This window comes from Eleutherodactylus coqui, chromosome 3, assembly GCF_035609145.1.
Source record: "Eleutherodactylus coqui strain aEleCoq1 chromosome 3, aEleCoq1.hap1, whole genome shotgun sequence".
NCBI lineage: Eukaryota > Metazoa > Chordata > Amphibia > Anura > Eleutherodactylidae > Eleutherodactylus > Eleutherodactylus coqui.
Window position 1 is genome coordinate 77158093 of NC_089839.1, and position 18637 is coordinate 77176729.

General features: G+C 44.9%; 1 protein-coding gene across 2 annotated transcripts in view; it reads right to left on the reverse strand.

The window, feature by feature from the left end:
* Positions 1 to 18637, reverse strand: part of KIZ (kizuna centrosomal protein) — a 130762-nt gene that overhangs the window by 59123 nt on the left and 53002 nt on the right. For both annotated transcript variants that reach the window (XM_066595756.1, XM_066595755.1), the window contains exons 5-6: positions 8442 to 8709; positions 1943 to 2077 (exon numbers count right to left, since the gene is read on the reverse strand). In XM_066595756.1, the coding sequence (XP_066451853.1) occupies positions 1943 to 2077; positions 8442 to 8709 (403 nt within the window). The remainder of the gene's footprint in view (positions 1 to 1942; positions 2078 to 8441; positions 8710 to 18637) is intronic.

The window sequence follows — 18637 nt, forward strand, 5'->3', positions numbered from 1 at the left end:
AAACATGTTTCTACGTCCTCAAGGATTAAAACCCAGCAAGTTAGGACGTAAAAAGGCAATGGGCTGGTCCTTGAGCGGTTATTAGCTGACCACACTGACTGAATGGTAAGTTTCACCACCAATTTGTAAGAAGGTAATTCTAAAGTGACAAACAATATGGCTACACTTCCTGTTGCTACTTTTGCAAAAGAGACTCCAAGAATAAAACAGAAAAGTACCAATATCTCTGAAATTAAACAAAACATAGGTTCCCAAACTTTGGCTGCTACTAATTTACATAACAATTATAATTAAGGTTATTGTTCCACTGAATGTGCACAAATATAAATCCAACCTTTGGAGAATGATCACAAAGCTTATAGTCAAGCACATGTACACATATTCACATTTCATCCTTGTCTTTAACCCCTTATCGAACGCTCCATTTCCTTTTTAAGTCCTGGCTTTGTGGGCTTTAATCCTCAGGGTCGTGAAAACACGCTTACTCTGAGGAATCAAGCAGCGGGGCCTGGGGACGTGATAGCTCCATGCTGTCAGCTGCAGTAGGTAGCCGACAACCAGGAGCTGTCATGGTGATCACATTAAGTGTAAAAAAAAGTTAAATAAGGTTAAAGATTCAGCTCCCCTCATGGATCAGATCCCCAATTTTCAAAATGGGGTCATTTGTGGGGGTTCTCTGTCATTTTGGCCGCTCAAGGGCTCTACAAGTGGGCAATGGGGCATAAAACGCCTTCAAGCGTTCTAAAAGCCACCAGCTGCTCCTTTTGGTTTGGTCCCTGTTTTGCCACAAGGGGTATGTTTCTGAACACAAGACAAACAGGTATCCATTTTGGGGTGCAAATCCTCAATTTCACGTGCACTATAAAAAAAAAGTCTTTAAAATGACATATTTGCAAATGTATTACATTTTATTTTTTGTTCTCTAAATTGCATTACCTCCTAAAAAGAAATGTTCCCAATTTTAGAGCTTTTATTAACTATACACAAATTCTATTGGTCAAGTTTTACCACCTAAATGAAGTACAACATGTGGCGAAAAAACAACGTCAGAATCATTTGGATATGCAAAACCTTTACAGAGTTATTCTATGTTAAAGTGACAGATGCCAGATTTCTAAAATGTGGCTTTGTCACTAAGGCGCAAACAGGCTTCATCACTAAGGGGATAATTGGAAGAGCTGTAATATAGAGAACATTCATGTTCTCTATGCGTTGATGTGTGTCCAAGATAGATGTTTTATCAGACAGCGACCTCTATAAGATATAACTGTGCACTGTTCATTTAAGCACAAACCGTCTTCTTGAACAGTACGCTAGCTGATATAACTATTTACAAGTCAGGAACTTGATTTTCCAAAATTGACCCTTGAAATATCCCCAGCCAATAACTAACTACCTTTTAGGTACTGGGTAACAGGATTCACTTATCCGCTAAGGGAGTTTTTTTACCTAAAAACGTCTCCCCAGATACCTGACTTTGGCTTACATTTTTTCGGGAGATAACGCCGGTCACATTATACTAATTTTTGTTGTCTGTATCTGTGTCTGTTTTAGGATTCACAAAAAATCCTTTTTATATACATTTTTATTAATAAAAGCTAAGTTTTAAAGGGACACTCTAAACCCTTTCTGTGACAAGAAGAGCTGTAATATACATTACTACTTGAGGCTGTATGCACACGGGCTATTGCGAGTTGTGCCCGAGATTCTTGGGCACAATTCGCATTAGACAGCACATGGGCGCCCCCCTTTTTGAATTGGACAAGAATAGAACACGCAGCCATTTTTGAAAATCAGACTGGGGATCCGAGTGCAAAATCGCTAGTGTGAATGAACCCATTCTAATTACTGAGTTCTTGAGATTGGACAGAACTCGCACAGGAATATTGCCTGTGTAAACACAGCTTTAATAAACATGCAGCAGCTTTCTAATAAACCATACCTTATGAGATAATCCCTTCTCTTGTGACTTAGACCTGTGTCCCGGTACAGTTGGATAGGAACAGGTCCCATCTGCTGCAGCATACCTTCTATGCAATGAAGCAAATGAATGAATCCTTTGCTAGAAAGATTATTTCTGTAAGGACAAAACATAGCATAACTTCAACAAAAGTCCATTAGTACAGCAATGCATAGTACAGAAATCCTGCTAATCCATTATGTGAAAACAATCATCACATTCCAGCAATTTATCTACTAACCAAGCATTTCAAGTCCCTGGCACTATTCCTGGTAATAGGGTCCGACCGTCTCTTCTGTTACTCAAACATGCCAATTCAGACTCAAATGCCAGCACATCATCACTGGAATGCACAATCCCAGCTACCCATTAACATCACTGACGATCATGAAGCCGAGATGTCATGAATCACATATGAGCACCTATAAAGGTTGTCCAACAAAAAAAAGTTATTCTCTATGCACAGGATTGGACACAGCTAGATAATCAGTGGTGGTCCTACCCTTGGGACCCCCATAGATCACTAGAACAAAAGTATGGAAGGTCCCCGCATGAATGGAGTGATAGTCACTCATGCACACCACTGTTCCATTCATTTAAATGGGTCTACTGAGGTAGCCAAGTTCAAGCACTTAGCCAGCTCCAGTGGTCCCACTGAAATAAATGGAGTGTTGCATGCTTGAAGGTAACTCCACTTACTCCAGGTACTTTGGGACCTCTGTTCTTGTGATCAGCAGGGGTCGCAGTGGTTGGACCGCCAACAATTAACTGGTTATCCCCTATTGTGTGGATAGAGAATAGCTTCTTTTGGTGAAACAATCCCCATGCTTTTTTTCCATTAATATTAACATTGACTTGCTACCCAGGAGATGCACAACTCCTATCCCCAGTGCAGCATGCTACATCCATTAACAGGGCACTGTTTTAAGTCACATTGAATCCGATTCTGAAGTCCCACCCACACTTGCCACATGCTGACATCTCCTTAAAAAAAAGTGTAAGAGCTTCATAAGATCCAACATTATACCTATCAATGTATTTGCAACAGAAAACTGGAATTAACCCTTTTCAGTCCAATTTGCATCCTGGTTTTCCTAGGGGGCTTACTCTTTTTCTGCCATTATAAAACAGCGCTATATGCTGGCTAAAGCCAGTACTGCAGTACTGCATGAGCTGACATGTTGGATAGGCTTCAACAGCAGAAAGGCTGGCAATATACAGTAAGAGAACCCCGACGGATGTCTTCCAACATCGGAGCTGTATAGCCTTAAATCATAATGTCTTAAGACTTTAGACAGTGGATTGCAAAGGGTTAATACTGTACATTGATGAACTTGCCTCCAAGATTTTCCATCATCGCCAAAAACCCCATTTTTTGATTTTCGACAGTCTAGACATTCAACGTCTTCCTCATATCTGGCAAACTTCCCCATCAGTCTGTAGAATCTGGCTCTGTAAGGCTAATATACGGTGAATTTGGAAGCGTTAATGAATAAGCCTTCGGGAACCTACATCAAACTTGTAACAATAGCTATGAGAATCACTAGTGTAGGCCTCTTGTTCTCAAGTGGACTTGAAAATCTTAATGTGTTTGCCTGTCGTGAACCAAGTTTACTAAAAATATGATGATGAAGGATCATAAAGCATAAATCCTTCACGCATAAAGAAGCCAGCTGATAATTAATAACTTGTGGAGGTGCCAAGGTAATTGCCACCGCATCCGCCAGGGCCTTGAGAGGCAGGAACAATTGATCAGTGTGGAGGAGCAGCCCGCCAGCTATCTGTAGGTTTTGAGATCAGATCTACAGACCACCTGCAGGCACACACATCTACTTGTTGTGGTGGACAAATGAGGATTTGGTGAAGGCTTCAGTCGTTTAATAATGCAAATTAAGATTTAAACATTGTAACAATAGAAATCTTTTAATCCTTTTTACAGCGTTGTAAATAGCCATTCAGGCTTCACTTCCAGACCGCCTGCTTTGTGTAGGGTTTAACGTAAATAGGCACTACAAGAATCAGATATCTGTTGAGCCACACAGAATCCTGGCCTGCTTTCAAGTCATTTTTGGATGGGAATTATTGAGAGCATCATTTGACTTTTCTTTACAACAAAATTCAAACAATAGCCACCATTAGCACTACAGAATAGATGGCTGTATCTTTCGGGACAGAATATGACAATAAAACCAGTCTAGAGTTTGCAAGCAGCTGTGCATCCATCACCGGACTGTTTGTTTTAGAGAATATAACCTCGATTCAGATAAGCAGGGCTTTTCTTTGCTTTCTCAGCGAGTCTCACCAAACCTTTATTTTGGAAGATAGCTCATTTTTCTCCATTGTGATTACGTCTGGGTGGTCTTTCTGGGTGCCACTTGAGGGGACGGCGATAATAAGGAGGAGGAGAAGGAAAGGACACCAACAGAAAGGAGGACAGAATTTATGACAATCTGCAGCAGGCTCGGGATCGGAGGTCACCGAACAAGAGGTTCCTCTCTTTTACAGGTTGCTTCCTGGAAACGGTCTGATTAAGCTGACAGCTTGAATTATATCTGGTACTCTCTGCAGCAGACAATAAATCTGTGCATGGTCCTCTTCATCCAGGCTGAAGCACACGCACGGGTAAAAGCCATTTCATCTAGCAACACCAGCTTTGAAATACATTTTAGCATCCCTTTTATTAAATACACCATATATTATACTATACACTTACGGTTTATGCAAGATAAATCTGTGAAGTAAAGAGGTAAAAGGGAAAATGTAGCCAATTCTCCAATAGAGTACTCAACACAATAAGGTTGTAGGCCAGCTAAAAAAAGGCAATCCTGACAAAACTTGTGAAGGACCTGAGCAAGCAGAGCATAAGAAAGGACACCAAAGAGAGAACTCCAGTGTTAAACTCCACCCCTCAGGATCTGTACTAAGCAGAATCACTGTATTAGTTCTGCTCAGAGTAGTAATAGTGGCCCCCTAGTGGTAATAGTGTTCCCAGTGGTCCCAGTATAATAGTGGACCCCAGTAGTAACAGTGCCATAAGTGGTTCTAGTAGTAATAGTGGCCCCAGTGATCCCAGTAGTAATAATGGTGTCAGTAGTAATAGTGGCCCCCAGTGGTAATAGTGTTCCCAGTGGTCCCTGTATTAATAGTGGCCCCTAGTAGTAACAGTACTCCAGTAGTAATAGCAGCCCCTCGTGGTAATAGTGTTCCTAGTGGTCCCAGTAGTAATAGTGACCTCCAGTAGTAATAGTGGTCCTCAGAGTCCCCTCGTAGTAACAGTACCCCCCAGTAGTAATAGTGGCCTCCAGTGGTTACACAGCCCCTCCGTAATAATGCCCCCAGTGGTCCCAGAAGTAATATTGTCCTCCCAATAGTAACAGTGCTCAAGTAGTAATAGCGGTCCCCTGTGGTTCCAGTTTTATTAGTGGTCCCCAGCAGTAACAAGGCCCCCAGTAATAGTGCACCCTGTTTTTCCCAGTAGTAATAGTGGCCTCCAGTGGTTACAAAGCCCCCCAGTAATAGTGCCCTTAGTGGTCCCAGTAGTAATATTGCCCCTTCAGTAGTAATAGTGCCCTCCAGTAGTAATAGCGGCCCCTTGTGGTTCCAGTATTAATAGTGGCCCCCAGTAGTAACAGTAGTAATAGTGCCCCCCAGTAGTTGTCCCCAGTGGTAATAGTGCCCCGCAGTAGTAATAGTGTCTCCAATGATCCCAGCAATAACAGTGGTCTTCAGTATTAATAGTGGCCCCCAGTGGTAACAGTAGTAATAGTGCCCCCCAGTAGTAGTCCCCAGTGGTAATAGTGCCCCACAGTAGTAATAGCATCTCCAATGGTCCCAGCAATAACAGTGGCCTCCAGTATAAATAGTGGCCGCCAGTGGTAATAGCGATCTCCAGTGGTTGCACTAGTTATGGTGACCCCCAGTGGTAATAGTGCTCCCAGTACCTCTAGTGAGGCAGCAACCCCACTAGTAAGTATTTTACCTTCCCTGTGCAACTCATGTCCAAGCTCCGCTGAGTATCACAGGTTCTGACCTCTGATACGTCCCCCTGGCGTTGGCGTTACTGCACTTCCTGTACATACAGATGCTGAGAGGAAGTGTGCTACTCAGCGACACCAGGAACAGGGCTCTGCACAGAAGGAAAAGTATTACCTGGTGGAGTTGCTGGTCTTTAAGATCAATTAAAGTGCTTTTGCGTTGTAACAGATCATTATGGAAGTGGTCACAGGGGCCTGGCACTGCCAGACCCTTCTGACATCAGACCAAAAGATGCACACACTTTTTAGCAAGATTTTTCTTTGGTCTGAAAAATACAGTAATAGTATTCCATAGTTATTACTATATGAAATGAAATGTCAGATAATTGGGCTTGGCCACATAGGGCAACACTGGCTTGGATGGCCAGTGATTAAATCATATACATTAATAAAATGCGTGTTATCGAATAATCAGATATGATAGTAATTTGATATAAAGCTTTCATAACTATCACCACTCCTGATGGGTGAGCGGAACTGACTTCCTATTAAATTATGTTACACAAATGTACTATTTACACATGAATTTTGCCTTGAAGCGTCTGTGTAACTACTCAGGACGTGATTTACATTGGCTGGGATTATTGATGCCGACAGGGCCGTTTACCTGGTTATTGACTGTTATCACCTGATTCAACCTGCTGCTAATTTAATTCAGACTTACAAAAGTTTGCCAAAATAATAACAGTTCTTCAAAGTACTACTAGAACCATCGGGCAAGATTATGGTTGGATCTCCCATACAGTCAGGCTATTTTTGTTACTCTGTTACAGATTTACTGTACAGCAGATTGTAATTTTGTATTTTCAGACTATGGTCTACTTTTAACTGTTCAACTAATGCTCACCATCACCATACCACCATTGTTCGGCTATTGTCATTACGATATTATTTTATCATTTCTAATGTTATGATTTTGATTTTTTTTCACTATTTTATTTATTACCATTGTTGTGTCTAAATAATATGTGAAATTGTTTTATTATGATATATTTTCGTCTATTCTTCATTTTACTTTTTGCGTACTTTTTTTTATTTTTTATCGTACATGGTGTATGCTAGAATGGGATTTTCAAGACTCCTTGAGAACCAGTATTCTTCTCGTCTATTAGTCCACTTTGATATGTGCTTAATGAAACACAAGCAGCATTTATTCAGTATTTTTTGGATCAATTTATATCATTTTATTAATTGCACTGTTTATGTATAGTGTTCCTTCCATGCAAAAAAATAAATAATTACAGTATTGGAAGTTCTTGTGAGTGTCTGTCATGTAAGGCCAGGTTTACAACTGTGCTCAAACCTCCGTTTGGAGATTCCATTGCAGATCCGGCACAAAATCCTGGAAGAACTGCTTTTTTATGCAGAGGTATTCCAGGAAAAAAGTATGTCACATGGTATTTAAACATTGAAGCCAATGGAGATTGAATTCTATGAATGGCTGAGTCTGTGACCATTCACAGGCAGCACTCAGCTGTCATTCAATGAATGGCTGAGAGCTGCCTGTGATTGGCTGAGCGCTCAGCCAATCAGACACAGCCCTTTCAGCAGGCGGGGATTTTAAATCCCCGCCTGCTGAAAGAGCTTCAGAGCAGTGCAGGGAGAAGACATGGTAGAGAGGTGAGTATAATTTTTCTTATTATTAACACATTCTAGGTATGATTTTCAGGGGAGGGCTTATAATTAAAGCCCTTTCCTGAAAATCCCTGCAGAGGTTGCCAGCAGCCCATTGCTTTCAATGGGACTGCTGAATTGCAAGTCCCATTGAAAGCAATGGGAGAACATCGCGATCCTCTGCCACAGCTGTCAGAGCTGTGACAGCTGTGGCAGGGGAATCTTTACTTCCTACAGGGAGTCCTTTTGGCAGTGATCACTGTGACAGTGCTGTAACAGTGTTCAGTGACAAGGGGACTCCCCGTGGGGAATATTTACACGGCAGCGGCGGAGAGGTGAGTATATATATATATATATATATTTTATTCTTTTATTTTATTTTTTTTACACAAACAGGGATGATTTTCAGGAAAGGATTTATATTTAAGGGGCCATCGCCAGCAGCCGCAGCCCTATTGAAGGCAATGGGCATGGACCTGCATTCACGCGTGTTTGTGAAAGTACGTCGGTGCGCACCTATGTACGGCACACGCACATGCTCGTGTGAAGCCACCCTCAGTACGCAGTAGCCATCTCCCATACACTTTCATTGTGTCACTCACATGAGCTGTGTGAAATACGCGTGCAAAAACAATTGTGTCATGTTCTGTCTTACTGCGAATTACTCATGAATAAACACCAAAATAGTGTATGCAGATTGGCGCATGCAGCAAGTATGCATTGCCATTGTGTACTAGCTACATGTATGGAATGCCGGAAAAATGGTTGTGTGAGCCTGGCCTTAGTTCAATACAGTAAATACTATAAAGTTATATCAATCATTTTCGACTTACTCACTGACTGTAGAGATTGATGAGGACTCCTCATATGACTTATGTTCTGGGGAGCTCGTTAACTTGCTGTTTGGGAGCTTCTTGTTGGACGCAGGAAGTTTCTCCGCAGGTTCATTTTTGGTTTGTAATTTCACCTGATCTTTTTTGCCATCAATGGCATCAAGCAGATCATCAGCGGACATGTCTTCTGATTCAGTGATGGACACTGTGAGATCACTGCTGCTGTCAGAAACATCACTGTCGTCTTCTTTTGGGATTGGTTGAAAAGCTATAGAAAACAAACAATATCTGGATAATGCTTACTTGCCACAGAGATTATATTCAAAAACTGTGACTAGGATTCACAACCATGCCTCTACCGATGAAATGTTCACATATACAAAAACTTGAGGACATCTGTGGATGTTTTAAGTTTAACTTTTAGGTTATGCAGTTCAAGAACTATTTTGTCTCTCATTGCATTCAGATTCTATCATTTTCCAATCTGGAAAAATACATGCTTGAGTTTAATCTGATGGTTAAACACAGAAATACAGCAGCATAGACACTTGATGGCAGAAAAAGCCCACATGGTCCATCTAGTCTGCCCTTATATTATTTCCTTTATATTTCTATCTTAGGATAGATCGATGCTTACAACAGACATAGTTCTATCCTAAGAGAGAAAGAAAAAGCAAATAATTGGTGATTAAAGGGTAACTAAACTTTTTACAAACTTCTGACCTGCCATAGTGACATTTTAAAAGTTTTGATTGGTGGGGTTTCCGGGTGCTGAAACCCTCCAAAATCACTGAAATGAATGGATAGAAAAGCTCATCTGTAACTGTGACCGTTGGTCTGTCACTGCAAGCGGTGTATGGACTCCATAGACTTTCTATGGAGCTTGTACACAGCTCCAAGCAGTGATGAAAACAGCCAAATGGGCACAGCACAGAGATGAGCGCTTCTGACTCTTCTTTTATTAGCGATTGGTGAGAGTCTCAGCACCTGGTCCCTCACTGATCAAAATTTCTCATGTCTCGAAGTCAAAAGTTGGTAAAATTTTTTTTACTTAGCCTTTAACCCCTTAATGACGCGGCCCTTTTTCTTTTTCCATTTTCGTTTTTTCCTCCCCCCTTTAAAAAAAGCGTAACTCCTTTATTTATCCACTGGATGAGGGCTTGTTTTTTGCGGGACGAGTTGTGTTTTTCAATGGTGCTATTTAAAGTACCATATAATGTACTGAAAAACTTTAAAAAAATTCTAAGTGGAGTAAAATGAAAAAAAGAATGACATTTCCACATCTTTTAGTGCGTCTTGTTTCTACGCCGCACAAACGGCAATAAAAACGACATGATAAAAACAACATGATAACTTTATTCTATGGGTCGGTACGATTACTACGATACCAAACTTGTAGAGTTTTTTTCTTACTATTCGCCTCTTTTTTTTTCAAAGACATTTAATTTTTTTCAATTATTTTCTGCCGTCATTTTGTGCGCTCAATAACTTTTTTATTTTTCCGTTGACATAGTTTAGCAAGGGCTCATTTTTTGCGGGATGTTCTGTAGTTTCTGAATTTGGAATACATAAGACTTTTTGATCGCTTTTTATTGCGTGTTTTCTGGGAGACATGGAACGACGTTCACCGTACGGGAAAAATAATGCGCTACTTTGATAGTTCGGACTTTTACGGACGCAGCGATACCAAATACATATTTTTAATTTATTATTTAGATTTTTTAATAATAGATATGGCAAAAGGGGGGTGATTTAAACTTTTACAACTTTTTTTTTTATTAAAAAAAACTTAATTGATTTTTTTTTACATTACTTTTAAGTCCCCCTGGGGGACTTTAACATGCAATGCTTTGATTTTCCTGCAGTATGACGTAATGCTATAGCATTACGTCATACTGCTTTTTGACAGGCAGTCTATCAAGCCACCACACGGGGATGGCTTGATAGGTAGTCTGTTAAGGCAGACCTGGGGCCTTTCATTAGGGTCCCGGCTGCCATGACACCTGCACAGCTCCCCCGATCTCACCACGGGGGGGCCGTGTGGGACCCCCAAACATCGTTCGGGGGATGGCATTTAAATGGTTAATAGCCGCGATTGGCGGCGCGGCCGCTTGTGGCTACTGCCCGCGGATGTCAGCTGTTATAAACAGCTGACGCCCGCACTGTATGAAGAGAGGTTGCCACGCAACCTCTCTTCATACATACCCCAATGCTCCATGACGTACCGATACGTCATTGGTCGTGAAGGGGTTAAAGGCGTTTTCTAGGGAACCTTTTTTTCTTTAAAAACGGGCTCATTCTGTTGTAGTAACATAAAAAAAGACAAACTCACCTTCCCTGTTCCGTCTGCTGCTTTTGTTCTACATGCATCTAGTTACCACTTGTCTTCACTTAAAGGTGCAGAGTGAAGACATCCTGAAATCAGATCATGTGACCACAGTAGCTGATCACCATTGCAGAAAGCCAGTGATTGGCTGCAGCGGTCACATAGCCCCGGAGTTGATGATGTTCATAGCTGGGTGTAAACCAGGAACCAGGTCCATTTATAATGACAGCGTCGCAGGATGGGAGAAGACGAGTATGTCTTCTTTTATGTTGCTACTACAAACTGAGCCTGTTTTGAAAAACAGGGTTATCTCCCGGATAACCCTTTTAAAGGGGTATTCTGGAGATTGGGCAAAATTTTCAAAATTCCGGTAACGTTTTCACTTGGGCCCATTATTCCAAAGTTCCAACTAAATCATCAACTAACATCTTTTATTTACAGATCTGCGCCACCACTGCTTTCCAGCCACCTTCAGATTTCCATAGTGCTATTTAAAATGGTCTGTTTAGCTAATACAAGTTGAGAACAAAAGAAAGGACATTGTAGGCATTTACTATAGGCCACCTGGACGAGCAGAAGATATGGATGAACTCTTTCTATATCAGATGGCCAATTTCTCAAAAAAGTACGACATAGTGATCATGGGAGATTTTGAATATCCAGACATTTGTTGAGAATCTTTGTCAGGCAAATTTAATGGATCCAACAAATTATTATCTGCCCTTGCTGATAAGTCTTACCTTCCAAAAGGTAGAAGAGATAACAAGGTGATCTGCTATCTTGGATCTAATTCTTACCAACATGGTGGAAATGGTTGGGGAAGTATGAGTGAATGGGGCCTTAGGAGGCACTGATCGCACTTCAAGGTTGGATTTTAGAAAGGCAGCTTTTAAAGAACTCAGAAAGAAGGTAGGTAGGATCCAATCACGGGATGTCCAAATGTCTAAGAAGGTTGGGAAATATTGCGAAATGTGATTCTCAAAGCACAATCGTTAACAACCCCAAAAAGAAGGATGAATGGAAAGCATTTAAAGAGACCAGATTAAATGAACACAGAGCTTATACACATGCTAAAAAAAGAAAAAAAAAAGTTTATCAAACGGAAAGAGGGGGCAATATTGAAGAAGAATATAAAGCAGTCTGCAGAAACTTTAGTGCACATGTCTGAATAGTTAAAGCTAATTATGACTTGAGGTTTGCAAGAAAAGCCGAAAGCAATAAAAAAGGATTTGGGGGGTATGTCAAAAGAAAAGTCAAAGATGCTAACAGGATATTTAAATCCTATTTTGTATCTGTTTTCTCTCAGAAAGTAGACGTAACATCAACTGATCTTCCCTGTGCTATTGAAGTAATAAAATAATGCAAGCTATCTATAAGCAGAGAGATGGTGAGGGACCACTTAGCTAACTTAAAGGGGTTGTCTCGCGAAAGCAAGTGGGGTTAAGCACTTCTGTATGGCCATATTAATGCACTTTGTAATATACATCGTGCATTAAATATGAGCCATACAGAAGTTATTCACTTACCTTCCCTGCCCTGGCGTCCCCGTCTACATGGCTCCGTCTAACTTCAGCATCTAATCGCCCGATTAGACGCGCTTGCGCAGAAGGGTCTTCTGCCTTCGGCTCGGTCTGGCACGAGCGGCGTTCTGGCTCCGCCCCTTCTACGCGTCATCGTGTAGCTCCGCCCCGTCATGTGAGCTGATTTCAGCCAATCAGGTGATTGGAATCGGCACACGTGACGGGGCGGAGCTACGCGATGACGCGTAGAAGGGGTGGAGCCAGAACGCCGCTGCTGCCGGACAGACCCGAAGGCAGAAGACCCTTCTGCGCAAGCGCATCTAATCGGGCGATTAGACGCTGAAGTTAGACGGAGCCATGGAGACGGGGACGCCAGCGCAGGGAAGGTAAGTGAATAACTTCTGTATGGCTCATATTTAATGCACGATGTATATTACAAAGTGCATTAACATGGCCATACAGAAGTGCTTAACCCCACTTGCTTTCGCGAGACAACCCCTTTAAATGAATTCATGTCTCTAGGATCAGATGAATTCTGATGAAATACATGCTAGAATACTGAAGGAAGCAGCCGAGGTAATTGCTGAACCACTCACTGTAATGTTTGAAAACTCATGGAGAACAGGAGAAGTCCCACAAGATTGGAAAAGGGCAAATGTTGTCCCTATCTTCAAAATAGGCAAGAAGGTGGATCCAGGAAACTGCAGGCCTGTGAGCCTGACTTTCATATTGGGAAAGATCTTTGAACAAATTATTAAACAGCATATATGCAAGTACTTGTATGAGACTGGAGTAATTAACTAGAGCCAGCATGGGTTTGTAACAAACAAGTCATGCCAGACAAATCTAATTTCCTTCTATGACAGCTTCGCCAACTGGGTTGATCAGGGAAATGTGGTAGATATAGTATATACTGACTTTAGTAAAGCATTTGATAAAACAATATCATTCTTTTTGAAAAAAATTAACAAATTTGGTATTGACAAGGCAACTGTTAGGTGGATTCACAAACAGTGATCATAAATGGCTGTGCATCCAAGTGGAAGAATGTCTTATGTGGGGTACCACAAGGTTCTGTTCTGAGCCTAGTATTGTTCAACAATTTTATAAATGATCTAGTTGAGGGAATTCAGGGGAAACTGATCAAATTTGCAGACGACACAGAGATAAGAGGTACAGCCAATACTGGAGAAGAGAGAGTATTAACAAAGATTTAGAAAAGTGGAGAAATGCAAAGTCCTTCATCTGGGCATATAAAATGAAAAAAGGACATCGAAAATGGGAGGAAAAGAGCTAAGCAGCAGCACATGTGAAAAAGACTTGGGTATACCAATAGATCACAGACTGAACATAGTCTGTGATCACATGAGGTAATTATTAGAGATGAGCGAGCACCAAAATGCTCGGGTGCTCGTTACTCGAGACGAAATTTTCGCGATGCTCGAGGGTTCGTTTCGAGTAACGAACCCCATTGAAGTCAATGGGCGACTCGAGCATTTTTGTATTTCGCCGATGCTCGCTAAGGTTTTCATTTGTGAAAATCTGGGCAATTCAAGAAAGTGATGGGAACGACACAGCAAAGGATACGGCAGGCGAGGGGCTACATGTTGGGCTGCATCTCAAGTTCCCAGGTCCCACTATTAAGCCACAATAGCGGCAAGAGTGGGCCCCCCCCCCCTCCCAACAATTTTTACTTCTGAAAAACCCTCATTAGCAAGGCATACCTTAGCTAAGCACCACACTACCTCCAACAAAGCACAATCACTGCCTGCATGACACTCCGCTGCCACTTCTCCTGGGTTACATGCTGCCCAACACCCCCCCTGCACGACCCAGTGTCCACAGCGCACACCAAAGTGTCCCTGCGCAGCCTTCAGCTGCCCTCAGCTGCCCTCATGCCACACGCTGGCCTCATAGCCACACCACCCTCATTTCTATTTATAAGTGCATCTGCCATGAGGAGGAACCGCAGGCACACACTGCAGAGGGTTGGCACAGCCAGGCAGCGACCCTCTTTAAAAGGGGCGGGGCGATAGCCCATAATGCTGTACAGAAGCAATGAGAAATCCAATCCTGTGCCACCTCCATCAGGAGCTGCAAACGTGGGCATAGTAATGGGGAACCCATGTGCCACACACTATTCATTCTGTCAAGGTGTCTGCATGCCCCAGTCAGACCGGGGTTTTTTATAAATAGTCACAGGCAGGTACAACTCCGCAATGGGAATTCCGTGTGCACCCACAGCATGGGTGGCTCCCTGGAACCCACCGGCTGTACATAAATGTATCCCATTGCAGTGCCCATCACAGCTGAGGTAACGTCCGATTAAATGCAGGTGGTCTTCGGCCCACACTGCATGCCCCAGTCTGACCGGGGTTTTTAATACATAGACACTGTCAGGTACAAATCCCTAATGTGAAGTCCCTGTGGACACACAGCATGGGTGGCTCCCTGGAACCCACCGGCGGTACATAAATATATCCCATTGCAGTGCCCATCACAGCTGAGGTAACGTCAGGTTTAATGCAGGTGGGCTTCGGCCCACACTGCATGCCCCAGTCAGACTGGGGTTCTTTATAAGTGGACACATGGAGTTACAACTCCGTGTGGACCGACAGCATGGGTAGGTCCCAGGAAGCCACCGGCGGTACATAAATATATCCCATTGCATTGCCCATCACAGCTGAGGTAACGTCAGGTTTAATGCAGGTGGGCTTCGGCCCACACTGCATGCCCCAGTCAGACTGGGGTTCTTTAGAAGTGGACACATGGAGTTACAACTCCGTGTGGACCGACAGCATGGGTGGCTCCCTGGAACCCACCGGCGGTACATAAATATATCCCATTGCAGTGCCCAGCACAGCTGAGGCAACGTCAGGTTTAATGCAGGTGGGCTTCGGCCCACACTGCATGCCCCAGTCTGACTGGGGTTTTTAATACATAGACACTGGCAGGTACAAATCCCTAATGTGAAGTCCCTGTGGACCCACAGCATGGGTGGCTCCCTGGAACCCACTGGCGGTACATAAATATATCCCATTGCAGTGCCCAGCACAGCTGAGGTAATGTCAGCTTTAATGCAGGTGGGCTAAAACTTACTAGGATTACACTGTAGGCGAGGGCAGAAAAAATTGGTGTACCAACAGTACTAATGTACCTCAGAAAAATTGCCCATGCCCAACCAAGAGGGCGGGTGAATCCCATTAATCGCTTTGGTTAATGTGGCTTAATTTGTAACTAGGCCTGTAGGCAGCCCAGTTAAAATAAAAATTGGTTCAGGTGCAAGTTTCAACGCTTTATTGAATTGAGAATTGAAACGTATAAACATTGTTTACAAAAGTTATATGACTGAGCCTTGTGGGCCTAAGAAAAATTGCCCGTTCGGCGTGATTACGTGAGGTTTCAGGAAGAGGAGCAGGAGGAGGAGGATGAATATAATACACAGATTGATGAAGCTAAAAGGTCCACGTTTTTGATGGTGATAGAGAACGATACTTCCATCCGCGGGTGCAGCCTACGTATTGTTTAGGTATCGCTGCTGTCCGCTGGTGGAGAAGAGAACTCTGGGGAAATCCAGGCTTTGTTCATCTTTATGATTGTAAGCCTGTCGGCACTGTCGGTTGACAGGCGGGTACGCTTATCCGTGATGATTCCCACAGCTGCACTAAACACCCTCTCTGACAAGACGCTAGCCGCAGGACAAGCAAGCACCTCCAGGGCATACAGCACGAGTTCAGGCCACGTGTCCAGCTTCGACACCCAGTAGTTGTAGTGGCCAGAATGCGTGTAACGCGAGGGTCACGAGAAAGGCATCCGAACATGAAGTCAGCCATGTGTGCCAGGGTACCTGTACGCAACACATGGCTGTCCTCACTCGGAAGATCACTTTCAGGATCCTCCTCCTTCTCTTCCTCAGGCCATACACGCTGAAAGGATGACAGGCAAGCAGCATGGGTACCCTCAGCAGTGGGCCAAGCTGTCTCTTCCCCCTCCTCCATATGCTCCTCCCCCTCCTCCTCCTCCTCCTCCAAAACGCGCTGAGATATAGACATGAGGGTGCTCTGACTATCCAGCGACATACTGTCTTCCCCCGCCTCCATTTCCGAGCGCAAAACGTCTGCCTTTATGCTTTGCAGGGAACTTCTCAAGAGGCATAGCAGAGGAATGGTGACGCTAATGATTGCAGCATCGCCGCTCACCATCTGGGTAGACTCCTCAAAGTTTCCAAGGACCGGGCAGATGTTTGCCAACCAGGCCCACTCTTCTGTAAAGAATTGAGGAGGCGGACTCCCACTACGCCGCCCATGTTGGAGTTGGTATTCCACTATAGCTCTACGCTGCTCATAGAGCATGGCCAACATGTGGAGCGTAGAATTCCACCGTATGGGCACGTCGCACAGCAGTCGGTGCACTGGCAGATTAAACCGATGTTGCAGGGTGCGCAGGGTGGCAGCGTCCTTCTTGGACTTGCGGAAATGTGCACTGAGCCGGCGCACCTTTCCGAGCAGGTCTGACAAGCGTGGGTAGCTTTTCAGAAACCGCTGAACCACCAAATTAAAGACGTGGGCCAGGCATGGCACGTGCGTGAGGCTGCCGAGCTGCAGAGCCGCCACCAGGTTACGGCCGTTGTCACACACGACCATGCCCGGTTGGAGGCTCAGCGGCGAAAGCCAGCGGTCGGTCTGCTCTGTCAGACCCTGCAGCAGTTCGTGGGCCGTGTGCCTCTTCTCTCCTAAGCTGAGTAGTTTCAGCACAGCCTGCTGACGCTTGGCCACCGCTGTGCTGCCACGCCGTGCGACACCGTCTGCTGGCGACGTGCTGATGCTGACACATCGTGATAGCGAGACAGAGGTTGCGTAGGAGGAGGAGGAGGGTGGTTTAGTGGAGGAAGCATACACCGCCGCAGATACCACCACCGAGCTGGGGCCCGCAATTCTGGGGGTGGGTAGGACGTGAGCGGTCCCAGGCTCTGACTCGGTCCCAGCCTCCACTAAATTCACCCAATGTGCCGTCAGGGAGATATAGTGCCCCTGCCCGCCTGTGCCTGTCCACGTGTCCGTTGTTAAGTGGACCTTGGCAGTAACCGCGTTGTTGAGGGCGCGTACAATGTTGCGGGAGACGTGGTCGTGCAGGGCTGGGACGGCACATCGGAAAAAGTAGTGGCGACTGGGAACCGAGTAGTGCGGGGCCGCCGCCGCCATCATGTTTTTGAAAGCCTCCGTTTCTACAAGCCTATACGGCAGCATCTCCAGGCTGATCAATTTGGCTATGTGCACGTTTAACGCTTGAGCGTGCGGGTGCGTGGCTGTGTACTTGCGCTTGCGCTCAAACACTTGCGCTAGCGACGGCTGGACGGTGCGCTGAGAGACATTGCTGGATGGGGCCGAGGACAGCGGAGGTGAGGGTGTGGGTGCAGGCTGGGAGACGGTAGTGCCTGTGTCCTGAGAGGGGGGTTGGATCTCAGTGGCAGGTTGGGGCACAGGGGGAGAGGAAGTGGTGCAAACCGGAGGCGGTGAACGGCCTTCGTCCCACCTTGTGGGGTGCTTGGCTATCATATGCCTGTGCATGCTGGTGGTGGTGAGGCTGGTGGTGGTGGCTCCACGGCTGATCTTGGCGCGACAAACCTTGCACACCACAGTTCGTCGGTCATCTGCACTCTCAGTGAAAAACTGCCACACCTTTGAGCACCTCGGCCTCTGCAGGGTGGCATGGCGCGAGGGGGCGCTTTGGGAAACAGTTGGTGGATTATTTGGTCTGGCCCTGCCTCTACCCCTGGCCACTGCACTGCCTCTTCCAACCTGCCCTGTTGCTGCACTTACCTCCCCCTCTGAAGACCTGTCCTCAGTAGGCTTAGCAAACCAGGTGGGGTCAGTCACCTCATCGTCCTGCTGCTCTTCCTCCGAATCCTCTGTGCGCTCCTCCCTCGGACTTACTGCAATTACTACTACCTGAGTGATAGACAACTGTGTCTCATCGTCGCCGTCCTCCTCACCCACTGAAAGCTCTTGAGACAGTTGCCGGAAGTCCCCAGCCTCATCCCCCGGACCCCGGGAACTTTCCAAAGGTTGGGCATCGGTCACGACAAACTCCTCCGGTGGGAGAGGAACCATTGCTGCCCATTCTGAGCAGGGGCCCGAGAACAGTTCCTGGGAGTCTGCCTGCTCCTCAGAATGTGTCATTGTAATGGAGTGAGGAGGCTGGGAGGAAGGAGGAGCAGCAGCTAGAGGATTCAGAGTTGCAGCAGTGGACGGCGCAGAACTCTGGGTGTTCGATAGATTGCTGGATGCACTTTCTGCCATCCACGACAGGACCTGCTCACACTGCTCATTTTCTAATAAAGGTCTACTGCG